The sequence below is a fragment of the Setaria italica genome, chromosome III (genome assembly GCF_000263155.2).
Source record: "Setaria italica strain Yugu1 chromosome III, Setaria_italica_v2.0, whole genome shotgun sequence".
Taxonomy (NCBI): Eukaryota; Viridiplantae; Streptophyta; class Magnoliopsida; order Poales; family Poaceae; genus Setaria; species Setaria italica.
In genome coordinates, this window is record NC_028452.1 from 16,662,752 (window position 1) to 16,690,544 (window position 27,793).

At 48.4% G+C, this 27,793-nt stretch overlaps 2 protein-coding genes and 1 long non-coding RNA gene across 3 annotated transcripts; all 3 read right to left on the reverse strand.

Annotated features, from left to right (window-relative positions):
- Window positions 1–1,228: 1,228 nt before the first annotated feature.
- On the reverse strand, window positions 1,229–2,541 carry LOC101768374. Its single transcript, XR_002676675.1, has 2 exons — window positions 1,851–2,541; window positions 1,229–1,317 (listed from the first exon to the last, which is right to left on the reverse strand). It is a non-coding gene; the product is annotated as an uncharacterized LOC101768374 (long non-coding RNA).
- Window positions 2,542–18,568: 16,027 nt separating this feature from the next.
- Window positions 18,569–20,904, reverse strand: LOC111256741 (zinc finger BED domain-containing protein DAYSLEEPER-like). The gene is made up of 6 exons (XM_022825235.1): window positions 20,853–20,904; window positions 20,499–20,734; window positions 19,776–20,369; window positions 19,574–19,636; window positions 19,260–19,474; window positions 18,569–19,205 (listed from the first exon to the last, which is right to left on the reverse strand). Exons 1-6 carry the CDS (start codon window positions 20,902–20,904, stop codon window positions 18,569–18,571), a joined length of 1,797 nt encoding a protein of 598 aa, XP_022680970.1.
- A 1,080-nt stretch (window positions 20,905–21,984) lies between these two features.
- LOC101769596 lies at window positions 21,985–24,763 on the reverse strand. The gene is made up of 3 exons (XM_022825236.1): window positions 23,542–24,763; window positions 23,165–23,275; window positions 21,985–22,203 (listed from the first exon to the last, which is right to left on the reverse strand). Exons 1-2 carry the CDS (start codon window positions 24,761–24,763, stop codon window positions 23,190–23,192), a joined length of 1,308 nt encoding a protein of 435 aa, XP_022680971.1. The 3' UTR covers window positions 21,985–22,203; window positions 23,165–23,189.
- Between the last annotated feature and the right edge of the window lie 3,030 nt (window positions 24,764–27,793).

Here is a 27,793-nt window from a genome sequence, read left to right on the forward strand (position 1 = left end):
TTCTGGTTTTAGCATAAAACCGACTAAACGGTCGCACTATTATAATCTATCTAGTCACTCTGCTAATGTATTGTAGAGGATAATACTATTCATCATGTTCTGTCCATGTTTTAGTTGCAGTCATGATTCTTACTATGAAACAGCAAGCTTCACCTCAGGCTTGATCAGAAGATGATAATGTTTTAAACAAAAGTAAGACAGTGTCTCCTCGTGATACAAGGCCGGGCATCTTTTGGTTTCCTGAATATTATGACTGGCATATTTATGGTTTGCACTTAATCATGTTTGCTGATTCAGAAAATAGAAAAGCGCTTGGATGATATGCCCACCCTTGAACAAAAAGTGAGAATTGCCAGAGGCACTATTCTGTCACTTATATGGCATGAGTGTAATGGGTGGGAGAGCAGGTGAAAGAATGAGAATAACTAGGCACCCTAATACTAATCCGGGTGGTGACAGCAAAGCACCTCCCCACAACTGAGTTCACCTCAGTTCCTTCGAAGTTGGAATAATAAGCAGCATGCTTCTTTGAAAGTGATCAACCATAATTTGTGTACAGGCCTAACCAATGACAGCGACTAGCATAATAGCATAAACAGCCTGGAAACTTAACTTTCACTGTAACACCAACATGGAACTAGAAAACTTTGTATTTTGATGAGGTGTCTATTTAGCCTCTGAGCATGTCCACTTGTGACAAGCCTTGTAACTTTTAATTCCTGTTCACTTCAATGAAGGAAAAGGAGCACAAGCAAACAGAAATTGTATGTTTACATTTTATACTCCATCTCTTTATTGTGGAAAAAATGACAGTATCACTTGTCAAGAAACAGGAAGCAATGTCAACAGCAACTCACAATGACAAATTGACAACAAGACTTTATAGGATAACTATTTACATTTTCATAACTGATAGTTTTTACTGGTGACAAATGCGAGCTTTGTATCATGTGATAACTTGCAGCTCAAACCACAACCAAGGCTGCACCGATGAAAGGTCTAGAGAAAGAGATGGTTGACAGCTTAAAACCTAAGTAGCCATATTTCAAAAGTGATATGCCACGATCTGAGGTATTAAATTCACAAATGATTACATGAACATATATGGGTGGCAAAAAGCAATTAGTCACAACTCACAACTAAGGCTTCCTTTACACAGGAAAGAATGGAAACGATGATGAATTAAACAAGAATAGCTGAAGAAAGTACCAAACGACGTAACTTCTCCACCTCAATTCTTCTTGTCTCTGTCTGCACGAACCAGTATGTCTGACAAAGTCTTGCTTCTTGTATTGTCCTTGTTGCTCGAAAGAGTTCCTTCAGTTATAGAACTTGAACAATTATACAACAAAAATAGAAACACACAATTCTGTACTTTTAATACACTAGTTCAATTGTCAAACAAAAAGAAGGTACATATAACATCCCTATGTCGGATATGCACCCTTGTTTACCAAGCAAGAGCAAAACATTCTCATATGAAATGTACTCAAAAGAGAAACACCAGTTAGCCTACTGGCTACTGATACCACATTTCCATTCTGATTTAATTTTGAGGAAGCACTCTGAAAATTTATCCATGATTATACTGCTAATATTCACAGATTATGGGATAGCAGCTTAACACAATTATCTGACAAGGCCTTAATATGCCTACTTTTTCAGTCTGATGTTTGCACAAAGTAAACATAAGAGATGATCCACAGTACAAATCATACTGCCAGGCTGTACTGGAACATCATGTGAAATTACAAATGAGATGTAAAATGAAAATGTATGGATTTGTGGAATCTAACAATTCTAATACACATAACCACATCTCATGAATCAAACATGTGAAAGATGATTACCTGCAGAAGGGATCCTGCTCGATCTAAGCCACGGTGGGAGCACACATTGTTTAAGGAACAAGGTGCTGGCAACTGCTCCCAGTTCATCTATTAAAGACCCACGGACCAACACCCTGCCCATGTCAACAGCCAAAGCAAGGTTGCCGATTGTGACATACATCAAGCTTCAGTTCAATGGGTCAACAACGCCAATCCGTGGGTAGTGCTCCTCAGGCGGTGGGTCTATTTTCTCCCAGAGTACGCCAAGTGCCATTTGGTGCTCCAGCGTCCAGCTCCTGCCATCTTCATCAAGGACAAACGAGCTGAGCAGGAAAGGCATCTTCTGGGACAGCTCCACATAGCGCAGCCTCCCCTCGCTGACCCCCAAGCGCCGGTACACTCCCTGCACCTCTCGTGCCGCATCATACTCTGCAATGGTGCTGGGCACTGGCAGCACGCTGGCACTCGGAAGCTCGACAAAGCTGAGCTCAGGTCGGTCGCTGAACGGGTCGGCGGAGACGGCACCCCAGCTCAGATCAACCCACCACAGCCGTCCGGCGAAGGCAAGCACCTCGTGGTATATGTCCATCCGCCGCGGGAGCGGAAGCGGGGACGGCAAGCCCACCAGCTTCTCCCACACCCCAGTTTCGGGGGGAAAACGCCGCATGACGAAGCTCCCCTCCTCCGCGTCGCGGTCGTCGCTGAGCTCGGCAACGACGTACCTGTCAGGCGGCCCGTGCCCGTGTGCGGACCGGGTGAGGATGCCGAAGTTGTTGCTGGACGCGGTCTTCTTCGTGCCGTCGATGTCCGGGAGGCGGAGCAGCTGGCCGCTGAGCGGGTTGCAGACGAAGCGCGTCACGTCGGGGTCCAAGTCGAGTCCGATCAACTTGCGGCACCGGCCGCCGGGCGTGTCGACGATGGGAGCCGTGCCGCGGGCATCCGTGAAATCGAGGAGGAGGAGGCCGTCGCCGCTCGTGGCAGAGACCATGCCGCCTTGGAAGGCTACGATGTCGCTGTCGGGGTCGGGGCAGGGCCGTAGATCGACGAGGTGGTCGGGGACGAAGAGGGTGGAGGCGCGCGGGGGGGCGCCAAGCTGGATCGACGTGCCCGGAGCCGGAGATTTGACCAGCTCGGTGCGGTAAATCATCGCCCACGGAGGGTGCGATGCGGCCGTGGAGAGGCCGCGGCGAAGGCGGCCGGAGACGGTGGCGGAGAGGCCAAGGATGCGCCGGAATAGCATGTCGGAGAAGCCAATGCGGCGCTGTGAGCAAGGGGAAAGGGGGAAAAGCGGTGGTGCCTGCCGAGCATAGATAGCCAAACGGGCGGCCCGGCCCGGCTGGCAACGGCACGAATAGGCCCGGCCTGTTTAGGCCCGCCTAACTGTCGTGACAGGCTGGGCCGGCCCGCGTGCCGAAGAAGCGGCCTAGGCCCAGCTTGCTACCTTCTTACGCAGGCCGTGCTGGCCCGCTGGCCTGGCGGGCCTTAACAGCCTCACCGTGCCCGTGCCAGCCCGTGACACGTTTTAAGAAAAACCCCTCACCAAAATCAAATTTATCATAGTTAGACATTTTCACAGTTTCAAAGCTAAATTCAAAACTTAGTTTCAACATATTCACAGAAACTTAGTTTCAACATATTCATAGATTCAACTGATTCACAAAGATTCACACAGATTCACAATCACAATAACACAAACAAATTTGAATATTATTTTGAGTTGTTTGTATTGCTGCCTCATTAAAAACCTTTGTAGGTAAAAACTCACACCTCGTGAGAAAACCCTACAAAGGAAAAAAGAGTACAGCCAGCTCATAAGTTCATTGTTCAGATACACAATCACACAAGTTCACAACTCAACTGACAACTCACAACTCACAAGTCACAAGACCTACACAAGCACAACAGCATGAGGCTTCTCACTTCTAAGTTCTAACTTGCTCCTGAACACTGACAGAGCACCAACAGGGCAGCAGGCATCTAGCTTCTGCAAAAAATGATAGGAGGATTAGAGATCTAGCTCCTGAACACTAACAAGTATGCTGAATAGAAGTAAATGAGAGTAGAAAACTTACTCATCAAGATACAAATCCTCAAATGACTCTTCAAGTTCGGTATCGTCGACGGTATGCTGCAGTCTTGCATCTCCTTGCTCCCAATCCTTGATCAAAGCCAAGATCTCCACCATCTCAGGGGTCAGACGACGTCGCCGCTCCTCAATGATCCTGCCAGTGGTACTAAATGCAGATTCTGAAGATATAGTAGAGACAGGCACAGTCATAACATCCCTAGCTAAGATAGATAGAACAGGATATGATAACTTATGCTCATGCCACCAGATCAATATGTTGAAGTCATCATCATATTGATTGATAGTGTCACTGTCTAGGTAAGCAGACAGTTCAGAAGCAGCAGCAAGAGAGGCACCTGTTTGAGCAGCTTGCAACAAAGCACTAGCAGATTGTCTCCTAGACAGGGAGGAGGAAACATAAGTACAACCCAGGCCAGCACCAAGGCTAGCAGCAGAATAAGTAGATGAAGCAACTTGGGAACCAAAGATCTTACCCCAAGCAGTCTTCTTCTTACCTGCAGGGCCTGGCTGAGTGGCCCTCTGCATCCTCACAGAACCATACTTAGCTTCATATTTGCCAAAGATTGTAGACAATTCAGCTCTTACATCAGTTAAGTAACTAGAATAATCCTTACCAGTTAGCTGAGACATCAGCTGAAGCACATTGCTAAAACCAGTAATCTTAGCTTTAGGATCCAATATAAAAGCAAAGGCATGAAGCATAAGTATATCAGCCCAATAATCTAAGAACTTAGACTTCATGGGTGCAACAACATGTTTCAGATCAGCATCATTAGCATAGAAATTAAGGTGCCCAGCTATCTCAAGAATATGATGCAAGATTAATGCAGCAGTAGGATAGTAAACACCAGACAGAATAACAGTAGAATCATAGAATTGTTCAAGAAATATCAGAATCTTTTCAGCAATATACCAGTGTAATTCTGTCCGAATTGTTTGACCTTCAACCAAACCATATTGAGTGGTTATGAACTGATGGAATGTGGTCTTATGGGGCAATAGATGCTTCAACATGAGATAAGTTGAATTCCAGCTAACATCCATGTCCAAAGCAAACTTACGAGGACGGACACCAACAGCAATGCAATATGACTTGTATGCCGCAATACATTGGTTAGAACAATTCAGGAATGAAATCGCAGTTCTAAATGAACTAAGCATAGGCTTGAAAACATCAAGGCCGGCCTTAACAATAAGATTAATGATGTGACAAGCACAACGCTGATGAAAAAAAAGTCTACCCATGTAACTAGTCAGTGAAGGATGAAGCTTACCAATGGCGGCAGTGTTTGCCGATGCATTATCCAGTGTGATAGAAAATATCTTATCATTTAAACCATAATCAGTAGCAACAGCTGTAATGCGCTCAGCAATATTATCAGCATTATGAGAAACATCAATTAAACAAAGGCCTAAGATCCTCTTCTCTAGTTGACAATCAACATTCACATAATGAGCAACCACACTAAGGTAATCTTCCTTAGCATTACCAGACCATATGTCAGATGTAAGAGCAACAGAGGAAACAGATTGCAAAGAAGCCAGGAGTTTAGTACGACGCTCATCAAAATACTTAACAAAATCTCTGGTGGTGGTTTGCCTAGACACACAACTGAATCTAGAATTATGAGCAATATTAATATACTCCTCAAATGCATCAGACTCACCAAAGCATAAAGGAAGGTCTAGTCTAGCAATCAATCTGCACAACTGGATACGAGCAACATCAGGATTGTACTCCCACATATGGAGAGAGCCATTAGGATTGTACTTGAGTTGGGACTGAGCCATACGTGAAGCACCTAGCAAGACTGGGCACTTTGGAAGGTGCCTATGCAAGTGTCCAGTACCACTAGCAGACTTACCAGAATAAACTTTCTTGCAATGTAGGCACTTAGCACCAGTTCTTACCCTCTTGTTATTCTTTACCTCGTACAGAGGCTCAAAGTCATCCCACACCTTAGAGGTGCAAGAACGAGTCCTCTTGCTGCCCGTACTCTCCGAGCCCGGACCAGCACCAGAGCCAGCAGCAGTAGGTGGTGGAGAATCTCCACGACCTGGCTGAGCATCGGGGACGGCACCACTGAGCAGTGCCCGCCGATCCGCCTCCAAATCAGAATCATCATCTCCGGTCTCCCCCATGAACCGCAACTCATCACTGAGGCAGGTTGGATAGTCGTCGTCCATCCTCGAGCACACCCGGAACACACCCTCGAGCCCTCCACCGTTGACGTTGTTGCCTCGGCGGCTCCGTTCCTCAACGACGTGCGGCCCCTGTAAGAGACCTACAAGAGTCAAGAGAAGAAAGTGAGGGAGGTGGATCTGCGAGGGGTCGAAGAAGAAGAGGAATGAGAGGAGTGAGGAGGTTGTTTACCTGCGCAGCTGGAGCCCGGAGCCGGAGAAGACGAACCACAACGGTGGGGAACCAAGGAGTGAGGCGGATCTGCGAGGGTCGGGGGGAGGAGGCGAGGAACCGAGGGAGGCGGAGGGGCGGAGGGGCTAAGGGAGAAGTGGGGTTACGAGGAGGGAGGCGGATGGGTGACCGGCGAGCTGGCGGCGGGCGAGGACGCCGGATCTGAGAGGGGACTAGGGGAGGAGCAGTTACAGGGGTAGGGAGGCGGAGCCGGCGGAGGGGCCACGGCCACCAGCAAGCCGGCGGCGGGCGAGGACGCCGGATCTGAGAGTGGAGGAGCAGTTTAGGGGGGGGGAGGGAGGCGGAACGGCCACCGGCAAGCCGGCGGCGGGCGAGGACGCCGGATCTAAGAGTGGAGGAGCAGTTACGGGGGGAGGGAGGCGGAGGGGCCACCGGCGAGCCGGCGGCAGGCAAGGACGGCGGAGGATCTAGGGGAGGAGGCGAGGAGCCGGGAGGGAGCGGGGAGGAGGCGAGGAGCCGGGAGAGGGCGAGAGACAGAGGCGGCTCGATGCGGGAGCGGGGGGCAGGGGGGTAGGGTTTCGGCCGGGGCCGAGGGCGCCGACGTTATATACTGGTCGTTGGCCGGGCCGAGGCAGGCCTGGCAGGCCTTAACAGGCCGTACCGGCCATTGCTGGCCCACGGGCCAAATGGGCCAGGCCATGCCGTGCCAGCCCACGTGCTGAGACAGCGGCCCAAGCTCGGCTCGTGATGTAGGCCGGGCCGGCCCGGCCTGCAAGGCCGCCGTGCCGGGCCGTGCCTGTACCGGACCAAAATGTCGTGCCGTGGGCCGGCCCACGGGCCGCGGGCCAAATGGAAATCTATACTGCCGAGTGCCGAGAGGAGTGGCGTTTTGCGATTGATAGGCCTGAAGGCTCTGGAACTGTTCGCGAGGACCGAGGAGAAAATAGCGTGGAACTATTCCACCAGCTGACGTGGGAGGCGTTTCAGCTAGCACGTCACATAAAATATTTATATACTAATTAGAAGTACTAAATGTAAACTATTTACAAAACCTATTGCATAGATGGAGACTAAACGGCAAGATAAATCTATTAAGCTTAATTAGTTCATGATTTGACAATGTGCTGCTACAGTAAACATTTGCTAGTGATGGATTAATTAGGCTTAATAGATTCGTCTTTCCGTTTAGCCTCCCTCTGTGCAATTAGTTTTATAATTAACTCATATTTAGTCCTCCTAATTAATCTCCGAATATTCGATGTGACACGGACTAAACTTTAGCTCAAGGAACCAAACACCTCCGTAGTCTACTCCTGCGTTGGACCCCGGAAGCAGCCTGGGTAGTCTATGAACACACTAAGGCCCTATTTGTTTATTTAGAAGTTCCTAAAATTCGTATCACATTGGATGTTTAGATACTAATTAGAAGTATTAAACATAGACTAATTATAAAACTAATTGCATAAATGGAGACTAATTTGCGAGATGAATCTATTAAGCCTAATTAGTCCATGATTTGACAATATGGTGCTACATTAAACATGTGCTAATGATGGATTAATTAAGTTTAATATATTCGTCTCGGGAATTAGCCTCCATATGTGTAATTAGTTTTATAATTAGCTCATATTTGATCCTCCTAATTAGCCTCCGAATATTCGATGTGACATGAATTTTAGTCTAGATTAAAGATCTAAACACCTCCTAAGGGTTTGTTTGGCAGAGCTCTGACTCCAAAACGGTTCTGGCTCAAGCTCCTTCGGTGAACCGACTTCTTTATTGGAGTTGAAGTCGTTTTGAAAATCGTTTGGCAAAACAGCTTCTCTTGTTTTTCATTAATGGATGAAAGATGTCAAATGTCCGATTTACCCTTTCCTTTTCTCATCAATATATAGTATGATTTCATATGAATAAGAATGATTAATGAATAGACTTTATACCGATTCATGATTTCTTTTTTCCTTTTATCTTTTCACATATTTTTTCGATCCTTATCCGACCTCTCCCTTGCCCACTCATTTTCTTTCTCATCCATTCGCAACAGGCCAACAGCCCCTCGGGTCCCTTCCCCTCACCGACCTTTTTCTAGGCCTATTGCTCCCCACCGCCCCTTCCCAGCCTAATGCTCCAACGCCACTTATGCCCCTCCGTGCTGATGCTCCTCTATCGCCGATGCTCTGCCGTTGCTGCTGCCCGCACCTGTCGGGTGTCGTTGCTACTGCTTGCCCGAGTCCTGGAGGAGCCACGGGCGACATGGCTATGGCCGCGCCGGCGCCAGCCGAAGTAGGACCAGAGGGCCCACGCACTTGTGCCGGCTTCCGTCGCTACTCCAAGCCTGCACAGGGAGCATGGGACAAGGCCTTGTTTAGTTGGTCAAATTGGGAGGTGCCAAATTACTGTGCTGACACGGTAGCACACTGTAGCATTTCGTTTGTATTTGTGAATTATTGTCCAAACATTGACTAATTAGGCTCAAAAGATTCGTCTCGCAAAGTACAACAAAACTGTGCAATTAGTTTTTAATTTCATCTACATTTAATACTCCATGCATGTACCGCAAGTTTGATGTGATGGGGAATCTTCTTTTTGCATAATACCAAAGTTGGGAGTTGGGGGTGAAGTAAACAAGGGCTTAGGTGGTAATTCATGTGTGATTTTGATGAATATGGGGGTAGTTTCGTATTCACTGATGTGAGGTGGAGGAAACGGGAGGAGCTGCTTTTTGCTCCTTCCGCGCAGTTCATTTTCCTTCCGTGCAGTTCATTTTTCAAACGGCTCCAGCCCGACGTCTTCCCTGAAGCTGTTTTATCTTTGTGTATTTGGTAGAACTTCGGATGGAACCAACAGTGGAACTATTTTTGAGCCTTGCCAAAGGGGCTCTAACATCTAGCCGGTGAAAAATTTACTGCCCTCCTTCCTACAGAAGGAGGTTCATTTTGAACGCCACGTTGTGATTGGTTGATCTACTGCTCCACGTCACCATTTTCCCGCCAAAATGTTTAGGCCCTGTGCTGCTTGGGCTTGGGAAGTCATCAGTGGGATATGGGCTACCACCCACTAAATCGCAAGGCCCAACTGCAATCCAATTCAATAATCGGACTCTCTCTCGCCTTCCCCAAAATCTTCTGATAATTTTTCCAGACTAGCCTTTAGAGACAAAAAAAAAAGGCTAATGCAAAAGACATAACTTTTCCAGGTGTTGGCAGCATGCAAACTGCACGAATCACACAGCCAAAAGGTGTCAATGTCAACTGTCACACATCAACATATTACAAGTTTCCCTACATCAACCAGACAATCACACCCTGAATGCTATGTTAACAGACAGCTCTGAATCTTCCCAAAAAACAGCATCAAACGACAGAGCTTTTACCAGATTCCTGCCAAGTGGGGGCTCTTACAATCTGCTGCATTTGGAGAACCCGAAGCTCAAACTCACCTCGTGCCTCTCTGTTCGGTTGGTTTAAAAGTTCAGGTGTTCAAAAAACATTAGCAAACCTCAAACTTCAGCCTTCAGCAAACGTTTCCACCAAAATGAGAATTCCCCTCGCAGAAAGAAAGAAAGAAAACTTCCTAACCCATCAAAAGCTCAGAGCAGATTTCGCCTGTAAAATTCCATAATCCTGGAAAGCAAATCGTAAACATTAGGGACGTCCCATTGATCATGCAAAGGGAAAGAGAGTGAGTGATTTGACAAAGAACTGATTTTTCTTGGTTCACTACTAACAAAGGCGAACAGAAATAAAAGTAAGCCCCGTATACCTATTTGCATTCGTAATAGAAATGAGCATTGCACATTCACTTTCTATAAACCATTTCTTTGTTCTGGCAAAACACAGGACAACTTGCACAAGAAACAGGAAGCAATATAGACAAAAGCTAAAGATGCTAGCAAGATTATAGGCTCTATTCCAAATTTTCATACTTGACAAATTTCAATTCGGTGGACCAATATGCTGCTGTTATTAAGTCATAAATAACAGAACTTCAAATCACAATAGCTAATCTGTAGAGCAGCTGATACAAGGTCTAGAGTAAAACACGAAAGAGATAATTGTTAGCATGCTCCTGCACAGTGAATTCTAAACTGCTACTACTACAAGACTAGTCACTGATTGCGCCGAAACTGAAGTAGCCATTTGGTCAAACTAGTGTGCCCTAATTTGCCGTACAACTTTACGAATGAAGATACAACCATATGTAAGCAGCAAAAATTGAGAATTCAATTATTCATAAATATGATCTCATTAACACAGGAAAAAAATGAAATAGATGATGAATTAAACAAGAATAGAAAAAGAAAGTATCAAATGACGCTGAGCTTCTGCACCTCAATTTTTCTTGCACCTATCTACACGAACTAATATGTCCGACAAAGTCTTGCTTTTGAAATTTGACTTGGTGCTTGCATGAGTTCCTACATGGAGGGAGTATAGCAATCAACGAGAAATATAAGTAGAAGATTCTCAAATTTAACAACTATCCCATGAGAATTGAAGTAAAAGATTAGCATTTCGAATGCAAGAGCACAGCCTCCTCATATCTTAACATACTCAAAAGAGACAAACCATGTTTCTACTTTGTCTCGCATTTGAGAAGACATTTTTTCCTTTACTTTCTTGCAGTCTTCCCACATTGGATTAGCAGAGATCAGTATACCACAAGTCACACAGCACACTTATCTACAAACATAATCAAATGGCTTTGCATGTTGACTAAAATTAGAGTATTTCAGGCACTTCGACATTAAAATTACTTTTTTTTTGTGAGATCTGACATGTCTTATCTAAATTTCCAGATTAGAACCACAAATTGTACACTTGGAGGACCTACCTAAAAGGAAATATTTAGATTACAACACGAGAAAGACGTTCACCTGCAGAAGGGATCAGGGTAGATCCAAGCCACGGTGGAAGAATGCATGGTGTAGGAAACTGGAGAAATGTGGAAGTCGACATGCACCACCACGTATCAGCGAACAACCAAGTACCTTACCCCTGTCCATGTCTACAGAGATAGCATAGCTGCCGATTGTGAGAATCATGATGCTTGCGTCGAGTGGATCGATAACGCCAATACAGGGTGCGTCCTCCTCCCGCCCTGGGTGTCCTCCATCCGCCCAGTCCCTGAGTCTGTTGAGTGCCAACCGGTGCTCCAGCGTCCAGCAGCTGCCGTCGTCTTCAAGGGCAAAGGAACTGAGCACAAAAGGCTTCTTCTGGGACACCTCGGCGTAATGTATCCTCCCCTCGCTGACACCCATGCGGCGGCACGTCCCCAATTTCGGCAGCCCCTGCTCGGGCTCCGTCACGCTGCCCCTCGGCAGCTCGACAAAGCGGAGCTCTGGTCTGTCGCTGAATGGATCGACGGAGACGGCACCCCAGGTCACGTCGATCCACCACAGCCGGCCGGCGAAGGCTACCACGTCGTGGTTGATGACCATCTGCCGCGCGAGCGGGAGCGGGGACGGCAAACCCACCAGCTTGTCCCATTCCCCAGTTTGCGAGAGAAACCGCCGCATGACGAAGCTCCCCACCACCACGTCGAGCCAAGCGACGGCGTACCTGTCCGGCGGCCCGTTCGGGCTTTCTGATTGGGTGAGGATGCCGAGAGATTGGCATTCGGAGGTCTTCTTCGTGCCGTCGATGTCGGGGAGGCGGAACAGCTGGCCGCTGAGGGGGTTGCAGACGAAGCGCGTCCTGTCGGGGTCCGTGTCGAAGCCAATGAGCCGGCGCGCCCGAGCGGTGCCGACCTTGCCGACGATAGGAGCCGTGGCGCGGGCGTCCATGAAGTCGAGGAGGAGGAGGCCGTCGCCGCTCGCGGCGCGGACGCCGCCGCCGACGAGGGGCATGATGTCGCTGTTGGGGTCGGGACGGGGCCGCGGGTCGATGAGGTGCTCGGGGACGCGGAGGCGGGAGGGGCACGGGGGCTCGGCGAGCTGGAACGACGCGCGCAGCGCCGGCGACCTGACCAGCTCCTCCATGTCGTAGATCATCGCCCACGGAGGGCGCGAGCGAGGCGGACGTGGAGAGGGCGCGGCCGAGGCGGCCGGACGCGGCGGCGGAGAGAGAGCGGCGGAGCAGGAGCCGCATTCTGGCGGAGGCCGGTGGTGGGAAGGGAAGGGGAGATGAGGGGTTGGCCGGTGGGCGGAGACGGGGAGGGCGAGAGGTGTTCCCTGCCGGAGAAGGCGAGGAGCCGAGGAGTGGGTGGGCTGGTGCACGAGGACTTGGTTCACGTGGAGGCGTGGAGGTGACATAGGTGGCAGAGGGCAAAGGGCCATCCGTCCGTGGGCGTGGTCTACTGGTGCTAGGTCTTGTGCAACGTTTGGGTTTTCAAATTGCGAGGCCCGGTGCACGAAGACTACGCTCGCGCAGGCGCAGCTCCGATGACGCAGGCAAGCAGAGAGGAGGAGGAAAACACGAAGCGGAGCGGGCTGGACTGGCTGGTTCCACCGTGGTGTACCAGAGGGTCACACACGAAGTGGGACGGGACGGAGTGAGCCACGTGTTTAATTTGAAGATAGATGGGATGGGAATATCCCTTCCTCAATATCGATAACTCGTCCATCCAAAACGAGCGGACGGGATCATCCCACATCGCGCCCGTCTCACTCCATTCTCCTCTGTCGTCGACCGAGACTGGCAAGCGTTAAAGCGGGTGAGCTGCGAATGGAGAGGGCGAGAGATGAAGCTAGAAGACTGGCGAGGCGGAGCACCAGCGGAGCTTGGGCGAGACCGGCAGAGCTCCCCCATGGCAGACCGGCAGCCACCGGCAGAGCTTGGGCGAGCCACCAGCGGGGGTCAGCTCCGTCGCGGCCGGTAGCGGGGGTGAGCTCATGCGGCACCGGAGGGGGCGAGCTTGTCCGGCGGGGAGGCGTAGGAGGCAGCCACAGGAAGAAGAGTGTGGCGGAACCACCTCAGATTAACTTAATTAAAGCACGTTTAAGCCGCTTGACACGCGACACTCATGCCTTAGTCAAGTTAACTCGAAGTGCCGTCGGATTTCATCCGATTTAACCACTTAACAGGACCGAGTTAGCATAACCCACACGAAGGTGAGTGGTTCCAGAGAATACAACAGATCCACCGAGTTAAACAAGTTTGACAATTTATTTCAACATCAATTCGAAAGTCAGAGTTTTACAAGATTCAAAAGCAGCGGAAAGATAAAATAGCGGAAGCTAGCGCCGGAGTCGGATGTCCCTGATGAGGCCGATCAGGACATCAGTGATCCCTTTCCTCGCCGTCCGAGGAGGGATCCCACTCTACCGTCCACCCAGGAGGAAGCTGGGGCGGCCAAGTGGCAACAGCAGCAAACTCAGAAGCTGCAACTTCACCTGAAAAGAGAGCCACAAACAAGGCTGAGCTTCTAAGCTCAACAAGACTTAACCGACCGGTGGGAAGAACTACTCCACCACTTCTAGACATGCAAGGCTCTTTGGCTGAGGGGTTTGTTTTGCCAAAAGCGACCATAGTGAGTCCTTACTTTCAATATTTTAGCTTAGATTCTAAGTTCATTAACCAGTCTATGTTGGCAACTTATGCTAAACAACCACAGTTTCCAACAACAATGTATAGAACAAGCATCGGGTTCATATCATCATCATGTTCCATCTTTACTCAGTGTAGCATAGCGATCAAGCAGTCTCAAACTGTGAGAGGCAGACGAATCGATTCGAGTTTCTTAACCATGCATGGCGAACCTAATCTCACGACATCCGCGCACCACAAAGGGTCGCTTCCTATGTCGGCCATCCCCATCAATTCCACGTGTCAGGTCCAAACTTCCCTTGGCATGCAATGCTCCACAGTCTCAGTCTCTACCATACTGTGACCGCACTTGCACCCACATGATGCACCATGGGAACCTCGTTCCAGGGACAGCAGGGGTATAAGCCACGCCCTAGTTCAATCAGGTACTAGGCTTTCCCATCCCATACTAGGTATGAGATTAGTACTTTCAAACACTTGATCATGAACGCCAACACTTTCCGACCTTAAGCAATTTCATATAGACAGACAGGGCGATCCACCGACTACCAAAAGAGTTCACCAGGCCATGCCCTGTCCAGAATAGTGTTCAGATCAAGGGAACTAAGTCATGCATCTATGGTTTCAAACAACTCCTGTACTTAAATGCACATACAAACGAAGGAGGGCATGTGTAAGTTTAGAAAATTGGGTTCATGCTTCGGGGCTTGCCTTCAAGCGGGGTGGAGGCGAACTGGTCCTCTGAGGGCTCTGCTTCAGCTCCTGCGGTCGGTGGCTCAGCTACTACTCCGTCTTCTGGCACTGGATGCAGCTCGTATGTGCCGTCGGCGAGATTTAGTTCTACACGAATGCAAATGCAGGAGTTAGCACTTAGACGGTTATTTCAACAACACTTGCAAGCTTTAGCCCAGAAACTTGTAGCAAAGCTATGGAAAAAGTGTGGAGGTTCAAGCTTCAGTTGATAGAGAACAAGACAAAGGGTCGGATCGGGAGAAACTTATGATCTGACCCTCCGACCTAAGGAATACTGTACCGGGGTCCTCAGACTTATCACAGAGAAGTCCCTGAAATTTGACACAGATACCTTTGGGTCAAAGAAAAACATACAGCCGAGCCCTCGGGCGAGACGGATAGGGTCGGTGAAACAAACAGGGTCGGGCGAGATGGGAAAAGGGGTCGGGCGAAACAGACAAAGTCGGGCGAAACAGACAGGGTCGGGTGAGACGGAAAAAGGGGTCGGGCGAACCAGGAAGGGGGTCGGCAGTTTACCTTTAGGCCTACTGGTGAAGCTTTGGGGTTGGGAAGGAGCAGACTTGGACGGAAGGTCTTAAGCACTAAGGCTTGGGCGGCGGTGATGTCCGGCGGTGCTCCGGTGGTGGCGGTGCTTCTTGTTGACACAAGGAAGCTCTAGCACAGCGTGGAGAAGACAAGCGGTCGGTGGGTTGGGAAAGGCGGGTGTTGAGCGGAGAGGAGAGTTCCTCAAGAACTTAGGTGGCAGCGCTTGAGCACGAAACAGAGGAAAAGGCGGCAAGGCAACGATGGCGAAGGGAACTCTGGTAGGACTCTGGCATTCCCTTTTATAGCTGCGCGGGAGAGAGAGTGTTGGAGCAGCATGAAGACCGGGAAGAAAAGGATGGAGTGCGCTGCCATGGCGGCGATTGAGCGGCGATGGGCGGTGGAACAGAGCTTTAGAGATAGCGTCTTCGGCCATTGGGCACTGGAGACAAGGCTTATGCAGGCGCGGTTTTGCTGGAGAAAAGGATTGGTGAGGGCAAGCGCGGGTCTGGTCGCATCAAGCGGCGGATTGGGGGCGGCGACTCGACTAGCGTGTGACAGGAAAGAAGGAAGGGGCACTGCAGGCGAGAGCGCTGCATGCGAGGTGACAGGGCGAGCGGTGACGCTAGCAGGCGCAGACCAGCGGCTTTGCCGGGGCACGCTACTGGCGAGGTGGGAAAAGGAGTTGTCACTGCTGGATCCGTGGTTGGCGAAGGCGGCATCATCGAGGGGCGCGCGCGGCCGGAGATCCGGGTGAGATGATGAGCGCGGGAGGCGAGGCGGTCTGGCGCAGCAGCGGCTGGTCGTAGCAGCGATAGGGCGCCTGGCACGGCCGGCGAGGTTGCGAGCGAGACGAGGCGAGGCAGAGAGTCTGCAGGGCGCTTCTGCGCGTGATTGGGAAGGAGGCGCGCTGGTCCGTCTAGTTGTGGCCGGCGACTGGACGAGGCGGGGCTCGTCGGGGAGGTTAAGCCATGCGGCGGAGAGATTCTAACGCAGGGCGCACGCTTGCTCTGGCGTGCTTGACCCGAGAGATCCGTGGGAGAAGGATTACGGGTCCACCAGTCAGTCTCAGTTTCTCCTCTGCTCAAGATTGGAGGGAACACTGCTGTTGGGACTTAGAAGGAACCGGTGGTTCTGGTTGGGTTTTCAGGGGTCGGGACCGGGAACTGGAGGTTGAGCGCTTAAGCTCAGGGGAGCTGAGTCAGCGAGATTAGGGACTCGGATTAGAATCAACTCGGCTGATGAACCTGAGTCGTTACAAAGAGATAAGACCAGGCTGATGGAAGAAGAGATAAGACCCAGGCCAACAGAAGAAGAGATAAGGTCGTGTGGGGAAGAAGTAAAAAGGAGGATGACATGCGGGTCCCACAACTGACAAGTAGGTCCCATACAAAATTGTACCGAACGGTGTGAAATGAGCATCCGTACCATCATTTTCGATCCCTCGTAAAAAAAACTAGGATGAATCCATCCCTCTCAATCAAACACGAAACATGACAGTCTGGATGGGACTATCCCATCCCACGTCTCTGAACCGAACACAGGCTCTCGGAATCTACACGAAACAACACAGCCTTTGACGACGTACCTTGTGCTATCGTTTCCTGCAGAAGGCAAAACTGTTTCTTTTTCACCTAAATAAACAAACTGTTTTTTTCCTGCTGAAGGCAAAACTGTTTCTTTTTCACCTAAACAAACTGTTTTTTTACCAAGGATATTCCTATCTGAAATAGGTTATAGGTACATGGATGATACTGATGATGATAAAATAGCATTGAATTTATGGAAGTTTATAATTGCAACGGAAAAGCTTATGTTTTTTACTGATGAACAAAACGATATATGGGAAACGGATACGGTAGAGTCCACCAAGTTTCATCGGCAACGGATGGGATCATGGAGCGTGGAGAAGATTTTTTTTTAAAAAAGGTGACAGTAAACTTCAACGCTTATATTACTTATTGAGAAATAATTCAAATGCTTTTAGAAAACAATTCAAAATATACTCTTTCTGATTAGTTAGTTTGTTCTAGATATCATTTATATATGAAAACGGATAGAGTATACTATAAGTTCATTCTATATTTTTCAGGGTAACTACGGGCGGCTGCCACCAACCAGACACTAGTTTCCCGCCAAAGTGTTCTAGTACTTGGGCCTGAGATGCCACAAGCGGCCATGGGCTATCATCCATTCACACAATCACACCGTCGAGGCCTTTTGAGTTAACCAAAACGTCGACGATTGTGCAGCCATCAGACATTTATCAAATTTCTCACGAGTACAAGTGGAAGAGGGTCCGCTGTCCGCTCAAGTGGCCATTTTCAGACTAGGGTATATACGCACAAAGTGCTCCTGAATATATGCTGAGAAACTGAGAAGGAAAAAAGGTACAGTGAACAACCAAGCAAGATGAAGTACTGCTACAAACGAAAGCAAACGTTGTTCGGGTATGCATATCAACTCAAAAGTGACTCGATTGAAAAGAAACCTGACTTGGCAGTCATTTTCCACTTCATGGATATCGTTTTAGCCCTCTTATCAACAGCAAGCAAAAAATATATTGAGGAGGTATCTCCAGAAATTGAGTAAACAGAGGTGCACAAGCACAAATTAGATTTCTGGCGCCATTTTCATGGGAAAACTTGAGCCCACTGGCTTGCAAGGAGAACACAGTATAGATGTCCATTCGGGCCACCCGGCCCGGTCCGGCACGGGCCCGGCATGGCCCGTTCGTTTTCGTGCCGGGCCTGGCCCGTCACGATAACACCCTCGTGCCGGGCCGGGCCAGCCCACGGGCCGTGGGGGCTGCCCATACACGGGCCCGTGAGGTCTTTTTCATGCCGGGCCGGCCCGAAGGGCCCGTCTTTTTTTACGGGTCGGGCCAGCCCACAGCCCATATTCGACACCACAACACACAATCACAGAATCACAGACACAGACACAATCACAAATTCACAATTCACAATTCACAATTCATTTGAGCTGTTAACATGGAATCACAGAGACACAGACACAACACACAATCACAAAATCACAGACATTCATCACATGGAATTATTAGAGCTGTTTAACACTTGATCTGTGTGATCAAGTGTTGGCTGCCTCATTAAAAACCTTCCTAGGTAAAAACTCACCCTTGTGAGAAAACCCTAGGAAGGGAAAAAGAGTACAGCCAGCTCATTGTTTCAATTCAACATTACAAAGAGTTTGAGACACACACAGAGACTGACAGACACAAAACATATTAACATCTAATGAACAACTGGGCAACTGGCCAAGCTCCATGCTCCAACAGGCAACAGGCAATCAGGCATTCAAAGTCAAGTCTCCAAGTCTCTAAGTCCAACAGCAACAGGCAACAGCCAACATACAACAGGCTTCAGGTTGCTCCTGGTCCTGGGGTAGGCCTGGAGGTGCACAAGCACAAGTGCACAACAGGGCAACAGGCAACAACATTAGCTATTAGTGTTTACAATTCAAAGAATTTAACAAGATGAGTAATGACAATCACTTACTGACTAGGAGTAGCTTGGCCTTCATCCATGTCTGGGTAGGGGCTTTTGTAAGTTTCCTCCAGTTCATTGACCTCCTTCTCAACATCATGTTGGGCCCTTGCATCTCCCAACTCCCAATCCTTGAGGCAGGTCAGCATCTCCACCGTCTCAGGCAGCAACCGTCGGCGCCGCTCCTCAATCACCTTGCCAGTTAGACTAAAACAAGATTCCGAAGAAACAGTGGAAACTGGAACAGACATAACATCTTTAGCAAGTATGGACAAAATAGGATAGGATAGCTTGTGCTCATGCCACCAACTAAGTATGTTGAAGTCATCATCATAGCAAGAAATAGTATCACTGTCCAGGTAGGATGACAGCTCTGAAGCAGGAGATATAGGAGGTGTAGATGAAAGAACAGGAGAACCACATGTACCAGGACCACCAAAGATCTTACCCCATGTTGTTCTTTTCTTACCAGTAGCAGCTGAAGGTTGAGCGGGCCTTTGCGATCGAACTGCACCAAACTTGTTTTCATACTTGTTAAACAACTTATGTAATTGAGTTCTTACCTCAGTGAAATAAGAAGAGTAATCAACACCAACTGTCTGAGAAAGAAGTTGGAGAACATTATGAAAACCTCTCACCTTGGCTCTAGGATCCAAAATGAATGCAAAGGAATACAACAGAGGTATGTTCTGCCAATACTTGAGAAACTTAAGCTTCATGGGAACAGCAATATTCCTGAGCAATGGATCAGAATCTTGGCCATGCAAATGGCCAGCAATCTCAATAATATGATGCAACATCAAAGGACTTGTAGGATAGTAAACACCAGATAAAGCAACAGTGGAATCATAAAACATTTCAAGGAACAGCAAAATTTTCTCAGCAATTACCCAATGGTTTTCAGTCAGAAGTGGCTGGCCATTGTGCACATAATGAGCAGAAATAAAGACAGAAAAGACATTCTTATATGGTAGTAGATGTTTGAGCATGAGATATGTAGAATTCCATCTCACATCCATATCTAAACCAAACTTACGAGGGGCGTACCCCCTTGAGAATGCAGAAGTTATGGAAAGCTGCAATGCGTTGATTAGAAGAGTTCAAAAAAGAGATTGCAGTCCTAAAAGCCTCAAGATAAGCCTTGATCCTCTTCAAACCAGACTTGACTATGAGATTGATAATATGACATGCACAACGTTGATGCAAAAGACCAACAAGTGCTTTATCAGAATCAGAATCAGAATCAAGAGGTTCAGGATCTGGACCTAGATAACCAACAAATTTGGGAATAAGTGTGGACATGGCAGAAGTATTAGCAGAAGCATTGTCAAGTGTGATAGAGAAAATTTTATCCTGTAAACCAAACTCAGAAACAACTTGTTCAATACGCTCAGCAATGTTAACACCAGAATGGGAGCAATCAATCAACCTAAGAGCAATGACTCTCTTCTCTAATTCCCAATCAGCAGAAACAAAATGTGCAACAACACTAAGGTAGTCCTCCTTGGCATTCCCTGACCAAATATCAGAAGTAAGACAAACAGAAGAAACATGAGACTTCAAAGTATCAACAAGAGAAAGACGACGCTCGGCAAAGAACTTGGCAAGATCTCTAGAAGTGGTCTGTCTAGAAACTTTAGCAAAACGAGGGTTATGAGCACGCTGGATGTACTCCACAAATGCCTCTGTCTCACCAAAGCCTAGGGGAAGATCAAGTCTAGCAATCAACCGGCACAATTCTTTGCGAGCAAGATCGGGCTTGTATTCCCAATTAATAATTGAGCCATCAGAATGGAATTGCAGATGAGACTGAACAAGAGAAGAATGGTTTTGTTTAGCCAAGCACATCTTCTGGTGCCAGAGCAAATGGCCAGTACCAGCACAAGACCGGCCAGTAAGAATGTGAGAACAATGACGGCACTTGGCAGCGTACCTTACCTTCTTCCCGTTGGCGCCTTCCTGGAACAACTCCTCAAAGTCATTCCAGGCAGTAGACCGCCGCTTCCCCTTGCGGACACTGGTGCCCGTTGATGTAGTTGGGGTAGAAGATGGGGTAGAAGATGGGGTAGAAGGTGGAATGGTACCTCCGGCACCGGCAGCATCCACATTGACGGGAGCAGAAGAGCTACCGACGAGTGGCACGGCTCCGGCAGCCACGTCGTCCTCATCGTCGCCTGGTAGAACAGAACAAGAAGAGGAACAGGAAGACAGGAACAAGAAGAGGATCAGGAAGACAGCTACAAGAAGATGAACAACCAAACAAGAACAAGAAGAGGATCAGCAAGATGTTACATGGCAGGCCACAGGCCCTTAGGTCGTCGTTGATGGTGTAGTTCTCGTCCATCACGACGACCTCCTGGGGCAAGCGGCAGCCGGGGGCCGGGGCGTCCCTCAGGTCTCACTGTCTCAGGCCTCAACCGGTCCGTCACTCAACGGCGCGCGGCACCCGACGGGGCGACGGATACCTGCGACGCCGGAGCCCGGAGCAGGAGAAGAATACAGTTACCTGCAAGAAGAGGATCAGGACAACAAGAACACGATCAGGAGGATCTACATCAGGAGAACAAGAAATGGATCAGGGGGAGGGGGATCTACCTGCGACGCCTCAGCGGCTCAGCCCGGGCTAGAGAGGACGACAGGAACAAGATCAGGAGAACAAGAAGAGGATCAGGAGGATCTAGATCTAAGGATCCGGAGGATCTAGATCTAAGGATCCAGATCCAGATCAAGATGTAGATCCAGATCCAGGGAGGCGGGACGGAGGAGTCGAGGCGAGGAGGCGGTGCGCCGGTGCCGGTGGCAAGCCGGCAAGGCAGAAGGCACCAGGGAGGCAGCCAGGCAGGCAGGCGCCAGGCGGTCAGGAGGTGAGCCGGGAGCCGGGAGGCGAGAGCGGAGGACGGGAGGAGTCGAGGCGAGGAGGCGGCGCGCCGGTCGCCGTCAGCCGTTGCCGACTCGCCGGGACAGGAGGAGCTGAGGAGGCGAGGTCGCGAGGAGCCTGGAGGCGGGAGCGCGAGCGCAGGCGCGGAGCGGAGGAGACGAGGAGGCGGCGGGCGGAGGGGAAATGGGGGTAGGGTTTGCGAAGGGGGGGCGTCGCCGGCCGCGACGGCTTATATACGCCCCCCCTTCCGACCGTTGCTGGGCCGCTGCGTTTTGACGGGCCGGCTACGGGCCGGCAATCTTTTTCGTGCCGGGCCGTGCCGCCCGTCGGGCCGAGGATACGGCCCACGCCCGGCACGATGCTGCGGGCCGGGCTAGCCCGAGTCCGAAAAATAACGGGCCGGGCCGGGTTAGGTACGGGCTAAAAAAACGTGCTCCGTGCCGGGCTCTCGGGCTGCGGGCTGCATGGCCAGATATAGAACACAGCATGGATCGTGTCACTGTTACGTGATGGCAGTTATATGCTGATTGAACTGAGTCATCTGGATACGCGTGCAAGCAAAGCTCCCCGCTCGCTCAAAAAAGAAGAGCTCCATAAAACCAAAACCTCTTCCAAACTTTCTGAAATAAGACAAATAGCTATATAAACTGCTAGGGCCAATAGACCCCACTTCTCCAGAGTTTCCCCAGTTGAGAGTTCTGCAAGCTACCATCCATCACCTTCCTAGTTCGTTAAAACACCTCTGTCAGTTGATTTCTACGGAACCTGGATCAAATAGGAAATATTAATCATCTGAAGAGAAAATAACGACAGTCCATGTAGCCCTTTTATTCATGAAAATGGAAAGATACCATGTTTATGCTTTATCCATGCCTTGATTAAGTACACCATGATCCTTGTTATCAAATAGCAAGCCTCATTTCAGGCTTGATGTGTAGGTGATATGATTTTAGGTTCTAGGACAAAAGAAAGGCAGTGGCTCATCATGATGGCACGGTTAGCATCCTTTAACCTCTTACACATTATTGTGTTCTATATATAGAATTCCTAGTTTTCACTTAACCATGTCTGATGATTCAATATATTCACAAACAAACAGAAATACTAGCAGTCTTGCACAAGCCCATGTACTTCTTTGTGCTTTTTTATTTAAAAAAAAAGCAATGCACGTTATGCTTACTTTCTTTCAATTTCTTGATCCATAAAACAGCAAAAAAAAGATCACTTCTGAAGAAACAGGAATATCTTAATTAATTGCTCATAATATTATACTCGCTTTACATTAAAAAAATTATACATACAGGAGACAAATAAATCACAACGATGACCCACCAAACATTTTAAGGGTTCTATACATAGTTGGTATATTTTCTTTGCCCAGTTTGGAGTTTTTAATAATTTATGCAATGATGTTCGTATAATAACTATAATCTGAAAGACTCGAAAGTAGAATATGATGGTGATAATGTTGTATTCTACCCTCAAAATGTAGTGCCTAAAGTGCCACTACAACACCTAACAAAAGCAATTGTTGTTCAAGTTCACGCTTAACCAAAATAGCCATTTTATAAACTGATCACTCATGATTCGGAGTATGCACTTCAATAATGATGGTATGAAGTCATGAACACAAACAGGCAGTGAACAGTAACTAGTCACCAAGCAGTATCCTTAAGATGAAAAGGAATGAATATGACAATAATTGAGAGACAGATTCAGGGAGTACCAAGTAACCCGTTCGATGTTTCATTTCAATTCTTCTTGACCCTGTCTACACGAACTAAAATGTCCGATAAACTCTTGCTTTTAACATTGTCCTTGTTCCTCGAAAGCGTTCCTTCAATCATATATAGAAGGACTTGAATAATTTTATTACTACATAAAAATAAATGGAAGTATACAGTTCCCTATGCTGCATATAATAGTTGAAGTGACAAATAAAACTGATACATTTGAACAGAAGGATAATCAATTAATTTTACTACAGAACAAAATGATACTGCTATGCACAAGCCTTCAACTAGCAAGATGCAAAATTAAAAGGCATTATTGTAGCATAAGAATATCTATGTACCAAACATGAATCATGTGAAAGACAATAACCTGAAGAGGGGATCTGGCTTGATTGAAGCCACTGTGGGAGCACACACGGTTTAAGGAGCTCAAACTCCGCTCGGCGGTGATCATCTTCACCTATCAGCGTGCACCCAAGCGAATTCCACGTGCCCATGTCCAAGGAGAGACACTGCTTGCCAACTGTTAGATGCATGACGCTTGCGTTCAGTGGGTCAACAACAGCAATCTGCGGCTTGTTCTTACACAGGTCTTCATGCGGCCATAGTCGGCGTAGTGCCACCCGGTGCTCCAGCGTCCAGCAGCTGCCGTCGTCGTCAAGAGCAAACGAGCTGAGCAGGAAAGGCTCTTCCTGTGACACCTCTGCATAGCGCATCCTCCCTTCGCTGACGCCCATGCGCCGGTACCTGCACAAGTCCCGTCGCTTCTTACAGTCCGCGTGCTCTGTGACGCTGCCCTTCGGCAGCTCGACAAAACGGAGCTCCGGCCGGTCGCTGAACGGGTCGACGGAGAGTGCGCCGCGGGCCACGTCGACCCACCACAGCCGGCCGGCGAAGGCCACCGCCTCATGGGCTATGTACATGTCCATCGGGCGCGCGAGCTGGAGTGGGGACGGCAAACCCACCATCTTGTCCCATTTTCCTGTTTGCGAGAGAAACCGCCGCAGGACGAAGCTCCGGTCCTGGCCATTGCTGAGCACAGCGACGGCGTACTTGTCAGGTGGCTGATCCGGGAGCTCGGATTGGGTGAGGATGCCAATGTCCGAGTACCACAATGTCTTCGTCGTGCCGTCGATGTCCGGAAGGCGGACCAGCTGGCCACCGAGGGGGTTGCAGACGAAGCGCGTGACTTCGGGTTCCTCGGCGACTTCAGTCAGCATCCGTCCCCGGATGCCGCCGGGCATGACGACTCCGGGGACGACGGGGGCCGTGGCGGGGAAATCATAGAAGGTGAGGAGGAGGAGGCCGTCGCCGCTCGCGGCACTGACGATACCGGCGAAGGCCGCGTATATGGTGTCACCTGGGGGGTCGAGGTCGCGCGGCGGGCGGACGAGGTGGGCGGGGACGACAAGGCGGGAGGCGCACGGGGGCTCGGCGAGCCGGAGCGACGCGCGCGGACCCGGCGCCGGCATGTTCAGCGCCGCGACATGCTGGACCATGGCCCACGGAGGGCGCCAGGAGGCAGCGGAGAATCCGCGGCGGAGGCGGCCGGAGGCGGCGGCGGAGAGGCCAAGGAGGCGCCGGAGCGGCATCTCGGAGGAGCCGCTGCGGCGCTGCGCTTGGGGGCTGCGGTGGTGGGTGGGTGGGGCGGTGGGCTGAGCTCTGGGCTGGGTGCGTCGCGAGAAGGGGAATTTTGCAATTGCAATGCGAAAGACGGTGGCGTCCGTGGAGGCGTCTGCAGCGTGGGCTTGTTCCACTAGGTGGTGTACGCCTGTTTTCTTCTGGGTCCAGGAGCAGTACTATGGTCTAGTGAGATAAGTCTAGAGACCGATTTCATCGGCGACAGCTACTGAGAAAAAGTTCACTACCTTTTTGCCACGTTGCTAGCCTGCCATTGGCTGTTCTCTACTTCCGCTCCCGTCACCAGGTTCCCGCCAAAATGGTCTGTTAACTGGGCTATTTGGGCCTGGGCCCTTAGGAACCACGACTTAGGGCCCAACTGAATCCCTCCAGTTTTTCTTTTTTTTTCGCACAAACTCGTACATTCCTCAAATACCTTTTCAATGCGACGAGAAGCGAGCGAGTTAAAACGCGACGCGTGCAAAAAATCACACTACCGAAGCTGTCAAGGTACTTAGTACGCTAACAAATTACAAATCTCCAAGAAGTCCTTAGCCGATCACGGTGTCCCCTACGGCCCTACCGCCCTACCATTCCACTTTCATAAGTTCATCACCTCTCATAACAGTATAGTCACCCACACGGTCTTTCACAATTACACAAGCCGTGCATCCGGAAATTTGTGCTTACAAGCTGCGAGCGCGGCTTGCAATAGAGATCAACATCAAGGTTACCATCCAAAGAACGAGTAACCAGAGATGCCTAAATAAGATTCCTGGCAAGTCATAGAACTACGCATCGGCATTTTTCATTTGAAACGATGCGGGTGCTGTCTTGCGGTGAATACATCATCTCATCAATATGTTCTCTCAAAAAAAAACACACACACATCATCAATAGTCTTGTGATGACCAGTTACATGCTGACTGAACTCACTCATTCTACTGCAATTGCAATGTTCCTAGTTCTAATATGCGTGCAACTAAAAGCCCCACCCCACAGAAAAGCGCAAACAAACAAAGACCAATTCGTGACTTCTCCCAAAATTGGACAAAATATATATAGGTAAACTACGAGGGTTCTGCAAGCTACCATCCATCAGCTTGCTGATTCGTTAGAACGCCCAATCCAGTTGATTTTGTCGAAACCTGAATCAGATGGGAGACATTAGGACACGTTTGAATATCATATGAAGATTATGAGTGGTGTGGAAAAAAATAGAATTTATTTCATTCAGCGTAAACACAAGTAGTAGACAGGAAGCTGTGATAGTGCATCTAGTCCCTTGACTTGTGAAAAAAAAAAATAAAGATAGCATGTTTCTGTTTCACTTATGCCAGATTCAGAAGAAGATTCCACCATGATCCTTGTTATGAAATAGCAAGCTGTCTTAGGCTTGATCAGTTGCTCATAATATTGTAGGAAAGGGATTACAGTGGCTCATCATGATGATAAAGCCATACAGCTCATAAACACAACTTATAGCTGGCATTTTATCGTTTTTGCTGGTTTTAGTATAATGTATAAACAGAAACGCTGTCATAACCCCAAATGCCTATTTGTATATATTTTTTTAAAAAATATACATGGTGTGCTTACTTTCCGTGTCCTGTGATCACGTGGCTACTTACAAGTTACAACAGGATCACGTGGCAAGGAACAGGAAGTAATACAGTTTAGTTCAGTTCCATCAAAAGATATAATTTATTTCAGTGTTGCTCTTCAATATTTGTCCAGAGTATTCTAGGAGACAATAAACCATAAAAATGACAACACTACACATCTTTTAGGCTTTAATAGTTTCATGCTTTGTTACTTGCTTTATCATTGACCCAATTTGAAGTTCCTACTGTTTCACCCCCCAAAAAGTTGAAATTTTGAACAACTATAACATGCACAGCTGCTGTAAAGTAGGGAGTTAAACATGATACAGATAAACTCTAGTGTACTCTACCCTAAGTATAAATTTATACTTCGCTCCTGCACATTGAATCCCAATAAACATTACAAGATTGCAGGAAAAAAATATTCCTCAACTGTTTAACTGATATGTGATAGCCAGTTTCTGGTCTGTTATCATTCGGAGTATGCATTTTAGAAACGATGACATGAACACAAAACACATATAGGCAGTGAAAGGTAAGAAGCCACAAAAGCATTATTTGGAAACGAAATGAAATAGATAACAGATTGAACATAGGAGTTACCTTAAGAACAAACCAAGTGATTAGTTTGCTTCTGCACCTCAATTCTTCTTGTCTCTGTCTACACGGACCAATACGTCTGATAAAGTCTTGCTTTTGGCATCAGTATTGGTGCTTGAAAAAGTTCCTTTCATTGAGAGATTTGACAAATTCGACCACAAAAAAATATATTTTTCTACATTGCATGTTATAGTTGAAGACTTCAACTGCCAAACCAAACAAAGAGATTGAGCAAGAGCATATCATCCTCATATCGAACATTCTAAAAGGAGATATACACCCTTACTAATACCATGGTTTCTGATTATGTAAATTTAGCTTAGTTTGCTCGAAATATGTAATTCACATTCATCTAGAAACAGAGTCGGATGGCGAATAGGCTATGCACATTGACTGCAATTTAAATGGATTTCATGCACTAGACAATAAGCATTTCTTTTTTTTCAATATCCAACATGCCAGATTACAACAATAATTCTACCCTTTGAGAACTTGTAAGTAATTGACATCGGAGAGTTTAAGGACAGGTGAAATGAAGAGTACGGATCTGACAACTCTAATGTACATAAACAAACCTCATGTATCAAGCATACATCTTAGAAGATAACAAGTGAAAAGACCAGTACCTGCAGAAGGGATCCGGCTTGATCAAAGCCATGGGGGGAGCACACATGGTAGGCCTGTACCTTCACCTCTCACCGAACACGCAAGCATCTTCCTCCTGTCCATGTCTACCGAGAACGCCTGTTTGGCGACTGTGAGATGCATGACGCTTGCGTTCAGTGGGTCAACAGCGCC

Coding starts and splice junctions, on each gene's coding strand:
- LOC111256741 (XM_022825235.1), bottom strand. CDS start 20,904: ATGGACGAGAACTACACCATCAACGACGACCTAAGGGCCTGTGGCCTG. Junction 19,637..19,775: donor CTGATTCTGATAAAGCACTT/GTTGGTCTTTTG, acceptor AACGCATTGCAG/CTTTCCATAACTTCTGCATT. Junction 19,206..19,259: donor ATGAAGCTTAAGTTTCTCAA/GTATTGGCAGAA, acceptor TTTGGATCCTAG/AGCCAAGGTGAGAGGTTTTC.
- LOC101769596 (XM_022825236.1), bottom strand. CDS start 24,763: ATGCCGCTCCGGCGCCTCCTTGGCCTCTCCGCCGCCGCCTCCGGCCGC. Junction 23,276..23,541: donor AAGCCAGATCCCCTCTTCAG/GTTATTGTCTTT, acceptor ATATGATTGAAG/GAACGCTTTCGAGGAACAAG.